Source organism: Ruditapes philippinarum, unplaced genomic scaffold, assembly GCF_026571515.1.
Source record: "Ruditapes philippinarum isolate M1 unplaced genomic scaffold, ASM2657151v2 ctg5539_1_1_1_1, whole genome shotgun sequence".
Taxonomy (NCBI): domain Eukaryota; kingdom Metazoa; phylum Mollusca; class Bivalvia; order Venerida; family Veneridae; genus Ruditapes; species Ruditapes philippinarum.
The window spans coordinates 16,616-37,490 of NW_026864389.1; the positions used below are offsets into that span (position 1 = coordinate 16,616).

General features: G+C 33.8%; 1 protein-coding gene across 5 annotated transcripts in view; it reads right to left on the bottom strand.

Annotated features, from left to right (window-relative positions):
* Window positions 1–2,933: 2,933 nt before the first annotated feature.
* LOC132725431 (uncharacterized) overlaps window positions 2,934–20,875 on the bottom strand; it is a 53,645-nt gene continuing 35,703 nt past the window's right edge. For 3 of the 5 annotated variants that reach the window (XM_060710564.1, XM_060710563.1, XM_060710566.1), the window contains 2 exons: window positions 8,021–8,330; window positions 2,934–6,997 (listed from right to left, as the gene is read on the bottom strand). In XM_060710564.1, coding sequence (XP_060566547.1) covers window positions 5,703–6,997; window positions 8,021–8,309 — 1,584 coding nt within the window. In that variant the 5' untranslated portion in view covers window positions 8,310–8,330 and the 3' untranslated portion in view covers window positions 2,934–5,702. Of the gene's footprint in view, window positions 6,998–8,020; window positions 8,331–13,910; window positions 14,069–18,665; window positions 18,912–20,875 lie in introns of those variants that run through there. The other 2 variants (XM_060710565.1, XM_060710567.1) reach the window with 2 other exon arrangements.

Genomic DNA, 20,875 nt, shown 5'->3' on the forward strand with positions numbered 1-20,875 from the left:
GTTATTGATCAGAAACCGTTTTTACTTACAATGTCAATGTGACCTTGACCTTTGACCCCTTGATCCCAAAATCAATAGGAGTAATCTGCTGGTCATGACAAATCACCATACCAAGTTTGAAGTTCCTAGGCCTAAGCGTTCTTAAGTTATTGATCAGAAACCGTTTTTACTTACAAGGTCAATGTGACCTTGACCTTTGACCCCTTGACCCAAAACTCAATAGGGGTCATCTGCTGGTCACGACCAATCATCATACAAAGTTTGAAGTTCCTAGGCCTAAGCGTTTTTAGTTAATTGATCGGAAACCGTTTTTACCTACAAGGTCAATGTGACCTTGACCTTTGACCCCTTGACCCCAAAATCAATATGTCATCTGCTGGTCATGACCAATCACCATACCAAGTTTGAAGTTCCTAGGCCTAAGGGTTCTTAAGTTATTGATTGGAAAGCATTTTTACCTACAGTACGCTCAGCGCGACATTTTCAAAACCCGCGTGACCCCGCGGATGAGGTTTACCGCGGACGAAAATTTGCTCAGATATTGTCCGCGTGACCCCGCGGACAGAAAATTTTCAACACCGCGGACATAAATCGGCAGCTGAAACCGTTTCCCCCGCGGAACGCAGTGGTAAATTGCGGAGGAACGCGGCGGTCAAACACCGGTTGTCATTGTCGTCGCAACTTCATGGTAGTGAGAAACTTGAAGTCAAATAATGAAAAAATCGGCATATGACATTTATGGAAAAGATACTACAACAATTTATATGCCAACTTTTGTTTCTTATTTAAAAACTTTGAAAACGTAACCCTCAACAATTTTTCTTTTATTCCTAATATATGTACATGTATTTTATTTATGTCCTGTCTTGTATTCACACTCATCGACCTCTTACAGCACATGTACTGTAGCGTCAGTCATCATTGAGAAATCAGCACAAATATCCTTTTTTTTACTGAGTATCATATTTATGGCTCCCATATAGTTTAACAGCAATAATACTTATAGAACCACAAGGAATGAACAAGTAAAGTTGACAGTGATAAATGACGATTTCAGTTGTAAAAATATTGGTATGTGGACGAATAGTTTTGTGGACGTTTATAACAAAAATATTAAAAACAACAACAAAAAGAGGTACAGCTGTAATTATTTTTATTTCAAATTCCGTTCAAATAATTTAACGTATAATAACATTTAACCCATTACTTCATGAGCATTTTGTGAAAAATGGCTGTTTTCATTGAAAAGTCTCCCGTTACAAGTTCAAATTGCTATAATACTATAAAAACTGCTTCAACACTAATCAAACTTGGCACAAATGTTAACTGGACCATTGCCCTTGCAACAACATGCTCAGGCTTAAATTTTCTGTTACCATGGCAACAAGGGGACATCTCAAAATTGCCAAAAATCACTATTTTGCGTTGATGTTTTCCATCAAAATTTCTCAATGGATTGATATTTAGTCAAATGCTTTTCAGCGTTGGTTACACGTTACCTTTTGATCAATCTGGGGTCATTTGTAGCCTCTCACAAGTCCAAAATTTTCTTGGCGATGAGGGGGACTCCGCCCCTTCAAACCCCCAAAACAGAAGGGGGCACATACCCCTTCTGGCAACCCCCTGATGTATCTTTTGGTTGGGGGCCGCGCCGAAAAAGAGGTCACTTTTTTTTAACAACATTTCTCAAACAAAAACAAGTGTTTGGGGCCTAAATAAGGCATTTTTTCATCATTTGAGACAACAAAAAAAGGGGGGTGAAAAAAGGCGTTAAAAGGCGTGTATATGAAGTAATGGGTTAAGGAGACGATTGTGGTCAATTTTCAAGTCATTGTGTAAAAAAGATGACGTTAAAAAATAATAAAACGTCTATTATTATTGGAGGTTAATTAATACTGACCAACTGACCATGGCGTTCCCCCGCGGGAAACGGGTGACTGATTTTATCGATAAATGAAGAACGGTCGTCAGAATTTTGTCCGCGGTGGAAACAACTGAACACCTGGGATCGCGGGGAAATCAGGCTTCTCATCGCGGACGAGCCCCCGCGTTTGTCCGCGATAGAAAAAAATCGTCCGCGGTGGTATCGCGGAAAAAGCAAAACCCGCGGTGAGCGTACTGTACAAGGTCAATGTGACCTTGCCCTTTGACCCCTTAACCCCAATATCAATAGGGGTCATCTGCTGGTCATGACCAATCACCATACCAAGTTCAAAGTTCCTAGGTCTAAGGGTTCTTTAGTTATTGATCGGAAACAGTTTTTACCTAAGAGGTCAATGTGACCTTGACCTTTGACCCCTTGACCCCAAAATCTATAGGGGTCATCTACTGATCATGACCAATCACCATATCAAGTTTGAAGTCCCTAGGCCTAAGGGTTCTTTCGTTATTGATCGGAAACCGTTTTTACCCAAGAGGTCAATGTGACCTTGAGCTTTGACCCTTGACCCCAAAATCAATAGGGGTTATCTACTGATCATGACCAATCACCATACCAAGTTTGAAGTTCCTAGGCCTTAAAGTTCTTTAGTTATTGATCGGAAACCGTTTTTGCTTACAAGGTCAATGTGATCTTGACCTTTGACCCCTTGACCCCAAAATCAATAGAGGTCATCTACTGATCATGACCAATCACCATACCAAGTTTGAAGTTCCTAGGCCTTAAAGTTCTTTAGTTATTGATCGGAAACCGTTTTTGCTTACAAGGTCAATGTGACCTTGACCTTTGACCCCTTGACCCCAAAATCAATAGGGTTCATCTACTGGTCATGACCAATCACCATACCAAGTTTGAAGTTCCTAGGCCTAAGGGTTCTTTAGTTATCACTCGGAAACCATTTGGTCTACGGACCGACGGACCGACGGACCGACAGACCGACGGACCGACAAGTGCAAAGCAATATACCCCCTTTTCTTCGAAATGGGGGCATAATAAAATATTGTGAAGTCTTATTGTGAAAATAATTTGCACATTGCAAACAGCACTTACAATCTACGTAAATTACCAAGAAGAATTCAAAATATGAAAAATAGCCCTTATAGTGTTAGTCATGCAGTAGAAATATGGTGATAAAAACTGCCAAATCAGTCATTTATCGCACATATATTTAACATGTAAATTATTACATTGTACTTGAATCTATTTACTTTTCTTAAAATCTTAGAAATATTATGGCTCATCTTGAGGCATGCAGCTTTAAGATTGATATGGAAATTAGACACTGACTCTTTGCCTGCTGATTTTTTTTATTGGACTTGCCCAGCTTCCCCCCCCCCCTTTTTTTGACTGAACTCATGTGCATGCTGGCCTGATTCTTTACTAGTGGCTACTTACCTATCCTTAAATGGGCTTAAATGGAGAAGAGTGCACATAAAATTGTATACAGATAGGCATGAAGACATTCGGCATCACAACATAATTTGTTCAACATGACACTCAAATTAACATTTAATCAAAACAAAACAAGAGACAACAATTTGAACTGAAAGAACAACTTTTAAAATGAGAAAGAAATGCTAAGAATTGGACCACAATATTTTGGCCAACATTTTGTAAAATAACTGACTACCATTTAAAAGACAATACTGATTGAAATAAAACAACAAACAAAATGTATGTCAAATGAAAACAAAATAACATGTTTGATATACAGAGGTAATTTATGTCTGTATAGAATAAATATAGAAACATTGTAATTCCATTGTTTTCAATGGAATAACTTGTATTGAAATAACATGTCTTTTTTTATTTGTTTAGAACTCTTTTCCCCACATACTTATAATGTAAGTGACAGAAACAATAGTGACAGACCTATTCTGCCAGTAAATGGCCGAGTCAGTCTATATCTGTATCTGCAGGTAGATAAGTGTTTCCCTAAAACCTAATGTTGTATCCTGACAGACTGCTCCCTTGTGGTAACCTTGTGACAGCCCTGACTTTTCCCTTCTGGTAACCCTGGATACTGCCCTGACAAAGATTTGTCACTAGTTTTTCTGTCACTATTTTTTCCTAGTAATAGTAGTATTTTAAAGTTAAAAACAAATAAATTCTTAATAAAACAAAATTCATAATAAGAATCTATCTAAAACTATGCCATCATTTATAAAAGTACATGTATATCTTAATAGCCATTTCAAATAAACTGAAATACAGTTGAAAAAGAATAATATGTTAAAATCATATGTGTTAAAACATTTCTATATATTTAAAGACATCTTTTGGTTATGTATAATATTCTAACTTAATTTGCTAGTCTTATTTTGAATGACACTAATAATACTTAAAATAATAATAATATTAATATAATATTATCATGATAATAATTACATTAATATAATATATCGCAATGTTACTAGAGAATATTTAAATGCCCATTATGCCTCAGAAATGCTTTTATTTTTATTTCTCAAAAACTTTATAATTTTGGTGTACTTTTATAGTATCCAAAAGATACTCATTGGCCTATTACCTGAACCATCTTTTTCATTTGTTGCATTTTGTCAACAAGTGTAATTATTGTGAATTAGTATTTTGTATGGAATTCAAAATAATAATTTGTTTACATTTTGCTATTTTTAAGGACATGTTTCAAATTTATCACTACTTTCTTCAGGTTACAAGCATCTTACATTATCCAGTGTTTTTGTTCAACAAAATATTCTGCAAAATTCGACCTCATTCCCTCCTCAAAATAGTATGTTTTTTTCCCTCTTCAAAGCAAAAATTTTCCCCCTTATGGCAGCCTAAATTTGCCTGTAATGAATATCATTTTTTGCAACTAACTGCCAAAAAATGTTTGATTATATGGCTGTAAGACTTACTGTTAAGCAAGGTTGTTTACAAATCGTTCCCGATAAGTAAGGGGAGCTACTTCCGGTGTCTGCTGTCGATATTTTAAATCCGTATATTAAAAAAAAGGGACGTATTTTCAACTTGTGTTGCGAGAGTTGCTCCCCTTTTCTACCGAAAAGAATACAATGTCACATCAACAGTAAATCTTACAGTGGTAAGTGGTATAATAAAATATGCACTGAATTCTTTTTCTTTTCTCCTCATTTGTGAAGAAATAAATTCCCCTCCTATTCCATTTTCCCCTCCAAAGGCATCAAACCCCTTCCCCAAAAGTGAGAAAAAAAAAACACTGTTCTCTAAAACCAAAATTTAAACAGTATAATTTTCAAAAGAAGTTTGTTTCTGAAGGATAATGTAGATTCTTGCAGCATAATACAAATTACAGACACACTCATAAGTAGGAAATCTTAAAACTATATGTGGCAAACAAAAACTCTAGTAACTAGAAATACAAAAGGTGTGCAAATAAACAATGCAAAAAACTACTGTTTAAAACTAAAAATCCATAAGATCATCTTAGACTAATCTTGCATCCAAATTTTGTACATAACTTTTTTACTGTCAAGCTAGATTTTACTAGTGAATTAAGTTTTTGTTAAAATTAGAGACAAATGAAATGTATAAATAAAGATGATATATACAAGTTGACTTTGTTTGTCCATGACTTTACATGGATTTATTATTCAGGTGTTTGCAAGTAAAGCCAGCTTTGCTTTTTTTAACAAAGCCATGATTCATAGATTAAAGCTAGCTTTGCTTTTAACATAATTCATAAATTAAACATGTGAACACCAAACCATCATAATATCCCCTATGAACACTGACTGATGCCATCCTTGTAATCATTGTCCTAACTTAGTTCTTGATATGATAAAGCAAAGTCTTCATCATCGATAACAGTTCTTAGATGAATTGCACAACATTCCAATTTATCGACAACATTTTGTGGATCAACACATTGCACAAGTTCATCATGGAGTACACCCATCTCGTAATCCTCTCGCAGCTTTCGCACTTCCTTCGTCGTCATACAAATCGTGCACACTGCCATTTTATCACTAACACTAATTTGCAGTACAAGAGTACTACGTTCTTGTTCAAAATATCGTACTATACGACTCTGGATATTGCTATCAAAAAAAGAAAAGAACTGGTCCCGGGCCATCTGATATGCAAATCCTTCACTTTTCCATCGCTCCACTAGCTCGTATGTCTCTGATCGCGTCATTCCTTTTGACTTTACTGTTTTTAATGACTTAGGTGGAGAAATCTTTGGCTTACATTTCCCATTTTTATCTTTAATGTTTCCTTCAAGTCCAATTATCAGTGGATCACTGTTTTCTTTATTATCAGAAATACTCTGACCTTTCCCTTCATTATTTATATGACCATTTTTCTGATTTTTTATTTCCAACATAGAATCACTAGTTGTTTTCCTCGCACTATTTTTCTTCTTTGGCTTCTCAACTTTTTCAGATTTCGTACTTTTAAAACTGACATCCTCTTCGTTAACACGAAACACAACATCAGTGTCAGTTACAGGGGATGCGTTAACTACTGCCTCGTTTAATTGATTGTTCGAGTTCCTGTCTACTGAATCTGACTTTGGCAACAAAGACATTGGACTTTCTGGACTGGAACTTAACTCACTCGTTGGAGACATTTTTCGTGTTTTGAAAAAAGTTGATCCACTTTTAATTGGGGATGCAGGTTGTGAAGGCAAGGATACCATAACATCACAAAAGTTTAATGAAATATCAGAACTACTTTTTTCTAAGTGAGCACCAATTTTAGAGGTCACAATTACTGAATTAGCACTTTTTTCGTACTCTTGTTTCTTTTTCTTACGTGAATTTGGAGCACAACAGAAGAAAGGCAGGCAGCACCAGCAACAAGAAGATTTATCGTCATCCTCATCGTAAGAGTACTCTAGAATTTTACGAGCTTTCGGCTCAGTCCCTTCATCTTCAAAACGCGTCATATTTTCATAGGAATGTTTTACTTTAAAAGGAGTTAACATTGCATTAATATCAACTATTTTGGGAGACTTATCCTCCGCGGAATCTTTACGCACCATAACTTTAGCTGCGACCAACTGGAATGATATGGTTATTTGGCCTTTGTATCTCTGTTTCTCCCAGTACCCTGAAATTTACAGCAAAAAAATAGTTATAAGGTGAATTGATAGAATCCTTTATAAGTCTGTCAAAGCTCATTAATTTCTCATTTGAAAGTTTGGTCTGTCAAAGTATAAACCAAATGCAAAAATTAATAACAAAGTTATAGCAAAGTTTGTTTGTTTTTTGGTTGGGTTTTACATCACAGTATAGGTCATATGGCGACTTTCCTTGCTTTACTGGTAGAGGAAGACCTCAGGTGCCAATCCATGCATTATTTCAGACACAGGCAGCTGAGAAGCACCACCAGCATTCTATAAGGTAGCTTGATAACTTCCTCACATGAAAGAATCCAAAGTCCCTATCTGAATTCGGGCCCACAGCGGTAAGGGTCAAGTGGTTTGAAGCCAACTACCCTTGGTCACAGACGCCCCTATACTTAGTTTTATAGAACTCAAATTCCTTTTTAATTATTTTGTCTATGACAGGTCAATTATAATACAAGGTCAAGGTCATACTTCAGCACATGAAGAATTTGTCTACATATAAATTAATTATTACACATAATAAAGATCTGGCCAATTTCATGAAAATTCAATTATTGACATGATTTATATTTTGGAATTACCTTGGATAAAACCATTCAGTATAACCTTGGCCTTGCATAATGACAGCATGGGGTATGCACATCACTTTATTGATATAAAGTTAATTAACAAATCTTCAATTCTGAAAAAATCCTGTAACAGTATAGGATTTATAAAGGGGACAAATAGTTGTCTGACACTTGACCTTCAAGCGTGACCTTGCCCTTGAGCTAGCACAGCTGCAGCATGGTTCTGTCTATTGCCTTGTTGAGGAGAACATAAGAGCCAAGCCCAGAAAATCCTTCAAGAGGTATAATATGATTTGAAGAAATACACATAAATTGTATGACATTTGACCTTCACTGCGGAGACAGGTGGACAAACTGCCTAACGGATAAAACATTGTAGTTCCAGTATAGCCCCTCCACCTTATGTGGTGGGAGTATAGTAAAATTTATGGTTACCTTTCCCATACACAGGTTTAATTCTGTGTTCCACATCAAGAGAACTGGCTAAATGCATCTGACCAGACTGACGTAAGGCATTTATGAATAACTCAACAGCAGGATTGCCTAGTTCTTCAAGATGCTGCAGGAGCTTGATATTCCTGTCTGCAAGCTTCTCTTCATCTCTGATCACCTCAACTGTAGACTGGTCCAAAGCTCTGTGTTGCAACAGATAATCAAAGACTGGTTCAGGATCTAACTGATGGACAAGTTCCTCTTGGTTACTCAACTCTCGCTGGATTGCCATGGTTACCAGCTACTCAATCATCTAAAATATAAAGTTATTTTACTTCATAAAATGCCACATAGAACTTTTTTAACTCCTGTGTTAGAAATAAAGAGCGCATACTGACTTGACACATAATTATATATATGGTAATACCTTATTTCAGAAAAAGAGTTTGAAAAGTATCCTATAATATATCATATTTCACCACCTTTCCTGTCTTCTAACATGAAATAATCAAGTGCAATAGCTCACAAACAAGTTTCTAAATAATTAACTACAAGTCATCACACAAGATGTCCACAAGACAACACTCTCCAAAATTACAGTGCAAATACATTTAATCTTGCAAAGTTCATAAAGAAGTGTACCATGTTTGAAAGCAGCTAAGTATATGTCAAACAGTTCAGTGAAAAAGTGAGGTGATATAAAACAACAGGCAATTTTCTTTCCAAAATCTGTGGTAGAAATCAGTTATAATGTGAACATTGTATGTTTGACTACAAAATCAAGTTCTGGCCATAAACAATTACAATACCGTATTAATTATTCTACTATAATATACTGCAATTAGGGTAGTCCAAAAATCTTGTACCCAACAAAGGTGGACACTGATAGATGAAAAGTATACTATAAGCACTGGTCAGCAACAATGTATTAGCAGGGCTAACTATATATCAAGTAGTACATCAAACTAAAATGATGACATAATATTGATTGTAGACAGATTTGTTATAATTTAGAAAATTTGCTATTTAATGATATGTTATTGAATGTTATATTACATTTTGTTCAGTTAAGTAGTAATTATTGAAAGTAATCAATGATAATTCATCATCTATTTTTTAACTATGATATATTATATAACTTAAAATAAACTTGCTTCAGAAGTTATAGAACTACAAGTATTCAAACATTAAGCCATAGTTATTCTGTTTCTGACCAGTTCAGTTTAATTCTTAAATGAACTGTTGCAAGAGTGGATTTGTTTATAATACATTATGAAACTATATAATATCTAAATATCACTTTTCAACATTTCTACACATACACATGACAATCATAAAAGTTTGAATTATTTTCTTTATAACAATAATGTATGATATAAGACAATGAAATCTACAAAGATTACTTGCCAATAGAGCTTCCACAAAATACATGTATATTAAATCCATTTTCAAATATATCCATCGCCCCTTTTTTGATTCTTCAAAATAAGTTACACCATTGACTATTTTTCATATTCTTAGCACACAGAGACAAAATATTTAGATCTGATGAGAACACATGTTTCTTAGAATGTACTTAGTTATTATAGGAGATTAAAGATAAGACCCAGTACACAGAGCTTGCTAAAACAGCTGGCATTAATATGATAAAATCATCCAGTGAAATATAAACCATGTTGATAGCAGCACCCTTTTCTTCACCATTATCAATCCTATACTATTAACATAATTAATAATTAAGCAGACACTTGTTACAACTTTAATTGGAATCATTTTACATTTATGTGCAGAGCAAAGTACCTCTTCTCATCTCTTTAACTTCAGTTACCACTGTCGCCATGAAATCAATGCTAACATTTACTTATGGAAGCAAAACTGCCTAAATGTCATATAAGCGCAGTGGAATATTTAAAGACAATTTGTAAAAGAGTAACCCTTACATTTATGTCACATCTAACATTTTTAAGCCTAATTCCTTTAAACCAGCATGTGGTTTGTAGTGATGGTAGTTTTTACTCCAGATCACGGCAGAAAGCCGCAATTCCAGAGCACAGTTCAACCTACGCAACGTTCCTTGGCAGGCTGTCAAGCAGTTTACCAGTACTAGCGCAAGGAACTGAAACTTCTGTACATACCAGAGCAGAGGTACAGTGCGAATGACCATTGAAAGGATTTAATGATCTATCACACTAAAAGTGACCTGCACCATCCGGGAATCGAACCCATGTTGCCCGATTCACAGTTCAACACTCTTACAGTAACCTGTTGAGCTAACCGGATGGCTTTTTAAAACCAGTATGCTTGGACCTAAAGTTATTTGAATAGCTGTACATCTGTGTATTCTATTGGTAGATTGTATGTATTTTAAATCTGAAATCTGTTAAACTTTAACTCCCTTAAACTTTCTCTTTTGAGACCTTCTGACAATGCATGTAAAGCTTTATCTTCATTTTCTTTAAATGACACTGATATTTTAGTGATTGTTTTTTTTTTAAAAATATAAATGAGTAATGTTTATTATCTTGACAAATTATAAGAATCCTATCTTTTTTACAGTTAATTCATAACATTAAATCTTCAAACCCATGTATACATCTTATTATTTTTGTATTTTTAATCTTACTTAGATCAACAAGCTTCAGTTGAAAAATCTAGTCCAACTAATTATACTGCGCCACGAAATATTGTGTTATTTTCGTGTCTGGGCAATATCTCGCCTCTGAAAGCAAATTCTGACCCAGAACAAAAATATTTCTGAATCTAGCTTTAGCATGTCAATATTTTTTGACTATAGAAAAATCATAAATCATAGATATATAATTTGGCTATTATAGAACTGTTTAGTTTCTATCATGCTTTATCCAGCATACACCCTTGTTATGCTTCTAAGTAATCATTCTAATTATTCCTGCAACAAACACATACATACAATATAGATAAGACATGTCAAAAATACATTTCTGTGCTTATTCGAAATACTTTTCCCTGGTAACAACAAAATATGAATTTTCTCCCCCCCCCCCCCCCCAATCCTAAGCAGCTTCCACCTAAACTGTAGTTTTATAAAGTCTAAATGTTGACAAAGTTGTCAGTCATACAAATAATCCTATAAGCTACTTTAATTCTAAATAAAACATCCAAAGCAGAACCTACATTGTATACAATTATATTTTTTTCCGATCTGGAGAGGAGCAGCTTTAAGCCATGTGTATAACAAAGAGTCAAACTTTATCTGTTATTCACTCAATAACATACATTTTGTGGACATGTTGACACGCCAAGGTATCATTCTACTGCATTATAAAATACATTCCTGCACATGAGATAATTCTACAGCTGGTAAATTTTCTCACGACTTGACACAAGAAACAGGGCTTAACTAAATCTTTGTTCCTGACATAAAATTATGTCTGTCATAATTATTGTCTTCTTGTTTATTAAGGAAAATTTAGTTAGGAAACATGATAATGTTATAATGATATCCCCATTTCTTTCTTTAAAGCTTTTAACTCTTTTGTCTCTCTATGCAAAAAGTTTATATGGCACAGTACTAAAAAAGTGCAGAAAATGTTATATATATTTAATAAAATAATTGATGGATAATCAACACCCACATAACTAACCAAATTCCTATATTCTTCTTCTTCAAAAAAAAAATATAGAAAAATATATAAACCACTTCTTAAATAAAATCTAATGTATCTGGATACAGAAATATCAACAACAAAAAAAAGTGGAAACCTAAACTTGTGTTGAAACAAGCGTTTACTGTGCCAATTAACCATTTTTTTTATCAGTCTGTACATCTGCAAATCAAATCATCTTCATCTTGTATCTAACACCACAGGTTTATATTTAACAGTTTATAAACATCAAACATGCCATTCCATTGTAGATATATAACACAGATTAAATCTAAAATTATTCTTTGATCTATGTTTATTATCATATTATTTATTTTATTATCATATTATTTATTTAAGATCTATGAAAGTTTTTTTTCTTGGACTGCATACAGTTGTCATGACACTTGTGATTCAAATTATAAGATAATTGTTTAAATCTTTCAAAAGATACAATGCAACAATCAGGGATTTAGATCATTTTTAATTTCTAGGTGTCTAATGGATGCAGGTTCATTAACAATAAGGGTCCAACCACAAATGACCATTAATTCAGGATGTCCAAAATCTAATTCAAATACATATAGTCCGACACCTTACTAAATCATGGTGCTTACAATGTAACATACACTCATGTGGTGCAATGGATTTGTATGATATTAAGTAATATTTATTAACTTATGGAATCAGCATTACAATTTTCTGCATCCACTTGGATGCAAGTGGTAAAGAATTGTGCATCCCAGTAGCCATTTAAAGGGGATAATGAATGCAGGATCCTTTTAGGAATGGTGTGAACTATATTGGGGGTAAAAATTCTTATGTGTGAAAGGGCCATAATTCTGTCAATATCCATACTGGGGTTATGGGCCTTGGAAAAAAGACCTACTATTATATTCATAATTAAGTGTGTAAAGTTACAAGCAAATACCTGTTGATGAGATAAGATGTTGCATAAAAAACCCGAAGAGTTATGCGGGTGCCAATGCCACTATGAATAGGATAGCCCTTCTTCTAATAGTAGAGCTAAAAAGTTCATGAACTTCTAAAGGATAATGCCCCCTGTCAAAGTCAGTGTTCAAAGTTTCATAGTAATCCCATTGATATTTTTTAAATTATCCTACTTGATAAGAAGTTTTAACAAAAATTCTAGTTAAAAAGAGGCATAACTCCAAAAATACTTCTTTAAGAATAATGACCCTTGCAATACATCTTGTCAATTTAAAAATTAAACATGTATTCTATAAAGTTTTATCTTGATACCAATCAATGTTTTTTAAAATTATTCTACTTAACTGGTAATTTTGACAAATATTCTAAATTAACACCTTAAATATTGCTTTCAGAATTATGTCCCTTGTCTTACAATAATTATAAAGTAGTCCAAGTTTTGTGCTGATACCATAAAAACGGATTGAGAAACAAGCTACATTAAAGTTTTTGCACAACAATGATGCAGCGATAATTGAAGATGAAACAGAAGAGCTGATAAATGACAAGTCCAATAAAATGTTCAAACTTGAACTTTACAGTAAAACCATTACATCCAGTTCCTCCTCTCTTCATATCACTCTAAATTGTCCTCCATTTAGAAACAAGATGCAATGTTAATACAGTCATATTATACCAATTAGTTTAATTAATTAGTATTATTTCATGCTTTCCAGTGTTTTATTGTAATATATCAGATGATTATTTTCTGATAAACCACTAGTGAAATTTATAAAATATAATTTTCACTGTAGCCGGACTATATCTGAATGCGGATGAAAAGAAAATCAAAACTGAATGGAATAACAGGCAAAAATAAATGCCGCCATGCGTAAATTTTGCTTCTTTCGGAAAAGAAAGTTGAGGTCACCAAACATTATGTTAAAAATGTAACAAAATTAAAGAAATTTAACAGAACTATATTTCAAACTTGTTGATGTGACGTCATGATGTGATGACGTCACGAAGGAGAATGCGCGACGTTACGCGGCAAAATCAGTAAAAATTACTTAAAATCACATAAAACGCATGAAATAAAAAGAAAATTTATTTGTTTTACATATAAGATTGAAATATATTTCATTCGTGAGCACCAGCTATTATATTTTCACTCGTGGCTACGCCACTCGTGAAAATATTTCATCTGGTGTTCACTCAGTGAAATTATATTTCAATCTTACATGCAAAACAAACAAATATCCTCTATATATCTAAACAATACTGTGTTATTTAATTATTTAAGTCAAAGAAAATATTAATTTTAAAAAAAAAACACCAACCTATACTCCTGTCAAAACTAATTCACTTTTTTTTAGGTCATTTCAATTTTGCACTAATTTCAATTGACAGTTTTTTTCTATTTTTAACACCTTGATCAATTAAAACATTCTTCACAAATTGCCCTCTAGCATTGACATCAGTAATTAACCACCTCTATCCACAAACAAAGTTATTAACAAATCAGTGAGAAAACATTCAATGATATCTAACTTTGACATTTTATATGTCATTTCACCTTAATCAGACAGATAAAGGCAATTGTTTTATTCTTAACTTTAGAGATCATCATGTGGTTATTTATCATTATAGATATCTGTAAATATTATACATAGTAATGAAGTTACACATTACAATTAATTACATAATTATAGCTTTATTTTCCTTGTATTTAGAACAGAATTTGTTTAGGTGATAAATAAGTAATGTCATTAAAACCTTAATATATAAAGGTTAGATACGAAATTGACATATTTAACTAATTTTTTTACATTTATTGACATTTAAAAAGTGATTTATAATCAATGAGTAATAGACAAGTGACAAAATGAATCACTTATAAAATAGCATATCCTTATCATTTACATGAACAATACAACATACAGATAAAAATTTAATTTTGTCTAGATTTAGTGTCAGAGTTTGAAAGCTAACACATATTGTCTGATGTGTGGCTAACACATATTGTCTGATGTGTGGCTAACACATATTGTCTGATGTGTGGCTAACACATATTGTCAGATGTGTGGCTAACACATAATGTCTTATGTATGGCTAACACATATTGTCTGATGTGTGGCTAACACATATTGCCTGATGTGTGGCTAACACAAATTGTCTGTTGTGTGGCTAACAGAAATTGTCTGATGTGTGGCTAACATATATTGTTTGTTGAGTGGCTAACACATATTGTCTGATATGTGGCTAACACATATTGTCTGATATGTGGCTAACACATATTGCCTGATATGTGGTTAACACAAATTGTCTGATATGTGGCCAACACAAATTATCTGATGTGTGTCTAACACATATTGTCTGATGTATGGCTAACACAAATTGTCTGATGTGTGGCTAACACAAATTGTCTGATATGTGGCCAACACAAATTGTCTGATGTGTGGCTAATACATATTTGTCTGTTGTGTGGCTAACACATATTGTCTGTTGTGTGGCTAACACATAATGTCTGATATGTGGCTAACACATATTGTCTGTTGTGTGGCTTACACATATTGCCTGATGTGAGGTCAACATAAACTGTCTGATGTGTGGCTAACAGAAATTGTCTGATGTGTGGCTAACAGAAATTGTCTGTTGTGTGGCTAACACATAATGTCTTATGTATGGCTAACAGAAATTGTCTGATGTGTGGCTAACACATATTGTCTGTTGTGTGGCTAACACATAATGTCTAATGTATGGCTAAAACATATTGCCTGATGTGTGGCTAACACATATTGCCTGATGTGTGGCCAACAGAAATTGTCTGATGTGTGGCTAACACATATTGTCTGTTGTGTGGCTAACACATAATGTCTTATGTATGGCTAACACATATTGCCTGATGTGTGACTAACACAAATTCTCTGATGTGTGACTAACACATATTGCCTGATGTGTGGCTAACACATATTGCCTGATGTGTGGCTAACACATATTGTCTGATATGTGGCTAACACATATTGTCTGATGTGTGGCTAACACATATTGTCTGATGTGTGGCTAACACATATTGTCTGATATGTGGCTAACACATATTGCCTGATGTGTGGCCAACAGAAATAATCTGATGTGTGGCTAACACATATTGTCTGATATGTGGCTAACACATATTGCCTGATGTGTGGCTAACACATATTGTCCCTGTGGCTAACACAAATTGTCTGATATGTGGCTAACAGAAATTGTCTGATATGTGGCTAACACATATTGTCTGTTGTGTGGCTAACACATAATGTCTTATGTATGGCTAACACATATTGTCGATGTGTGGCCAACATAAATTGTCTGATGTGTGGCTGACACATATTATCTGATGTGTCGCTAACACAAATTGACTGATGTTTGGCTAACACAAATTGTCTGATATGCAGCTAACACATATTGCCTGATCTATTGCTATAAAGCCATATTGACAAAATTTGTAAGCTAGCCATTTAAAATTATGTACCTAGTTAAAAACTAAATGTTTATTAGATGTGCCAACGAAAAAATAAAAAGATTTTGCTAATGGTCATGGGGATATCTTAATCTACAGGCTGAAAATTAAACCAATTTTAACAGCATTTTAACTGATTATGTGGATCACCAATCTGTTAATAATGAAAACCCCTAATTCAGTGTTAAGATTGGGTGGTTGTGAATACATTTTCAGATTTGAGGTTTGATAAATAAGGTGGATGACTGGTTGATAAAAGACATCAGTAACTGGAGCAATTATAATAATAAAACAAATAAATGACACCGATTTAAACTCTGAATCTGCTGAATTTTTTATTTGAACTGTTTTTTTCCATTACAGCTTCCATTTATGATACACTGTCCATTATCAATTTTGAAAGATTTAAAGTCACCCAACAGTTATATGGAGTCCGATAGCCAAGCAGACTTCCTGGCTCTATACTGGTAGTAAATGCTAACACTAGAACTATCACTAAACGTGATTAATACCCCCCCAAAAGACTGCTTCGGAAATGAGGATGTTACTAGTAACAGAATACCTTGTAAAAGAATTGAAATATAGAGTTATAATTGTGGGCAATTAAAGATAGTTGTGGTTCTTGTAAGTTGCATTTCCTTTCAATGTGGTTGGCCATTGATGAAGTTTTATTGAATTACTCTGTAATAAGTCCAGAAGACAAGGAAAAGAAACAAAGGGCAATAACTCTATAAATACTGAAGATGGAGTTATAGTTCTTGTGCACTGCACTTCCTCTTATTGTGCTTGACCGTTGTATGAAGTTGTTTTGAATTCCAACCAGTACGTTTTAAGTTATGCTCTGGACAAGGAAAAGTATCAAAGGGCAGTAACTCTGTATTTTGTCAAAATGGAGTTATGGCTCTTATGCACTGCACTTCCTTTTAATGTCCTTGACAACTGTATGAAGTTGTATTGAATTCCAAACAGTAGTTTTCAAATTATCCTCTGGACAAGGAAAAGTAACAAAGGGCAATAACTCTGTAATTAATCAAGATGGAGTTATGGTTCTTGTGCACTGCACTTCCTCTCAATGTGCTTGACCATTGTATGAAGTTATATTGAATTCCAACCATTAGTCTTCAAGTTATGGTCGGGACAAAAGAAAGGAATGGAAAAGTAACAAAGGGCAATAACTCTGTAATTAGTCAAGATGGAGTTACAGTTCTTGTGCACTTCACTTCCCCTTATTGTGTTTGACAACTGTGTGAGGTTGTTTTGAATTCCATCCAGTAGTTTTCAAGTTATTCCCCGGACAAGGAAAAGTAACAAAGGGCAATAACTCTGTAATTAGTCAAGCTAGAGTTAAGGTTCTTGTGCACTGCACTTTCTCTCAATGTGCTTGATCATAGTATGTAGTTATATTGAATTCCAACTATTAGTCTTCAAGTTATGGTCCGGACAAAAGAAAGGAATGGAAAAGTAACAAAGGGCAATAACTCTGTAATTACTTTAGATAGAGTTATGGTTCTTGTGCACTGCACTTCCCCTTATTGTGTTTGACAATTGTATGAAGTTGTTTTGAATTCCAACCAGTAGTTTTCAAGTTATGCCCCGGACAAGGAAAAGTAACAAAGGGCAATAACTCTGTAATTAGTCAAGATAGAGTTATGGTTCTTGTGCCCTGCACTTCCTCTCAATGTGCTTGACCATTGTGTGTAGTTATATTGAATTCCAACCATTAGTCTTCAAGTTATGGTCCGGACAAAAGAAAAAAATTGAAAAGTAACAAAGGGCAATAACTCTGTAATTACTTTAGATAGAGTTATGGTCCTTGTGCACTGCACTTCCCCTTATTGTGTTTGACAATTGTATGAAGTTGTTTTGAATTCCAACCAGTAGTTTTCAAGTTATGCCCCAGACAAGAAAAAGTAACAAAGGGCAATAACTCTGTAATTAGTCAAGATAGAGTTATGGTTCTTGTGCACTGCACTTCCTCTCAATGTGCTTGACCATTGTGTGTAGTTATATTAAATTCCAACCATTAGTCTTCAAGTTATGCTCCGGACAAGGAAAATGCAACGGACGTCTGGACGGACCGACCGCCCGACCAACCGACCGACCGACCACCGGGTGACTCCTATATACCCCCCCAAACTTCGTTTTTGGGGGTATAATTACTGTTGGTTACAGTTGAGTGCCCTGATGCTATATTCATCAATTATTTCTTGACAGTAAGAGAGAAGATTTTGTCAATATCAAATATATTACAACTATATATTATTACTTTACAACAAGACTTACTATAACTGTTGCTTTATCATATAAATTATGCCATTAACATATCATAATATATCCATGTTGTTAAATTATTTAGAGAGAAATTTAATGGTAACATTCAATGGGAAAACAAAAAAATTTATTAAAATTTTAGATGCAGAATGACAGTAAATGCTCTTTTTTTTTAATGGTAAAAAAAACCAAACCTCAAATAAAACAATAAATCTTTCATCACAACAAATTTTCCATAAAACACATGTTTCTCATGTCAAAAAAATGAACAAATCATCACAAAAACACAACACACACAAAATAAAAAAAAAAAAATAGCCATTACCTTACAACAAAAGTTCCATCTTGTACAGCTATTATTATAAATAACACATGTTAAAATCAATCCACTGGAATATTTTAACATTAGCCTGGTTATTATAACATTATGATAATATCTACACAACACTAACAACATCTTAACATCAAGACATCAAAAGACAAAACAGAGATGTATTACACGCGTTGCATATCCGAAACAAGTACAAAACTTGCACATAAACAATAACTCCCATTTACAAACAAAGATTACATTACAGTAATTATAACATAGGAGGAAAAATGTATTAACTTTCACTCTATTGTCATGGTTAAAAGGTCATAGCGTTCAAAGTCCTTTAAAATTGTAAAACATTCCTGTACATCTTAATCATTGCCTTCTGTCTTAACAAATTAAATACAAAGACAAAAAACTTTTATAACCACTTATTAAGCATTAGCCCGCTAAATATCATAAATGCACTAGTCCATCTTTCAATCTGGACACCCTTAGCTTGCTACATATCTTGAATGAACTTGTCTTTCTTTCAATCTGGGCACCTTTAGACCACTAAATATTTTGTATGCACTTGTCAATCTTTCAATCTGGACAAAAACATATATCCTTTTAAAGGAAAATTTCACACACAAATGAAATAGTGAACAGTGCACAGACTATGATCAGACTGTACAGATTTGCCAGCTAGCTGATCTTGGTCTGCACTGGTACAGCATTGGTATACATCAGTTGTTGTCTGCAGGCAAAAAGTTGGTGTTTTTTTTATAAATTTTGTAAAAAAAAACCCAAAAAAACAACAACTTGTCTTGATTGTCACTTATAATGAACTAGTGCCACTCATATCTTTTTAGCCAGACCAGTCGATTGCTGAATAAAGATTGATCAATGATTGATTGTTTGATTGATTTATTTATTGACTGACTGACTGACTGAATGAGTGATTCTATTTTGAAAATTTTCTGTTAAATTATTGCATTTTTATATTGAATCACTATAATGTGACCACAGACAATTCTAAATTAAATAACAACATAATAAAGTCATCTAAATAAGACTGTATTAATTAGGGAGTATCAATGTTAAATGTCTTTGTAACTATCTACAGAATAATAAAATATTTTCTGTCTTCAGAAGCACTGGATTGTACATACATGTACAATGAATTCCACACTCTCTATATTAATTATTAACTTTATTTTACACTGATAGGCCTCTTCAAACAATCATAAAATTGTATTTATTAAATTTTTTTTTTTTGGGGGGGGGGGGGGGGGGGGGGGGGGGGGGGGGGGGGGGGTCTATTTAGAAGAGTCATGGTGTAAAAACACATCTGGTGCCTCTCTGTGGAGAGAAGTTCAGGTATCATGGGCAACTTAGTAGATATAACCGTCTACACTCTGTAGATTTCATAGTAAATATTTGCTATTTTGGGTAATGGTGACCTTGACCCTTGACCTCTGTGTAAGTTGAAGGCTGAAGATTGAAGGACTTATGTTATAAAGCCATGGTTCATAAACTTCATATATGGGAGGACACAGTGACCTTGACTTTTGACCCTTTGACCTTAAAGAGGTTAAGGTGGGCAGAATTTATGGTGCATGGATGGTATACACATGTAAAGTTACAACCCTTTGGATGAAAGTATTTAACAATTATAAAAGATATCACTATAACAAGAGCACCACAACAGTGCTAACACTTAGCTGTTAAAAATTCTAAGCTAAAAAGGGGCAAAACTCCAAAAATGTTGCTTTCAGAATAATGCCCCTTGTCTAACAACTGCAACTTGTCATGATACGCAAGTATTCAAAGTTTCATGCTCATGTTAAATAGGCTACACATGACAACAATGGTGCAGTGGTCATAATAACTAAATTTTTCCTTTGAAACAGACGAGCTAAAAATCATGTAGGTTCACACCAATATTAAGATCAATTATGGTAACATCAAAATGATTCATATTTTTATAGCATTTATATCTAACTGAACTAATGGACAACAAAGATAGTGTCAGTATAAAACAGTAGTATCTAATCTTTCAACTTGTATGTCATATCTACAACTATTACCATAATTATTACATTATCACCTAAGTCTTTGTTTTCTTATCAATTAACTTTATCAACAAATATAATGATTTTTCTTTTAAAGATGAAAAAGAGCTGTGTGAGCAAGCTGCACACCGGACAAAGACATTTCTTGATATTTGAAAATAGACA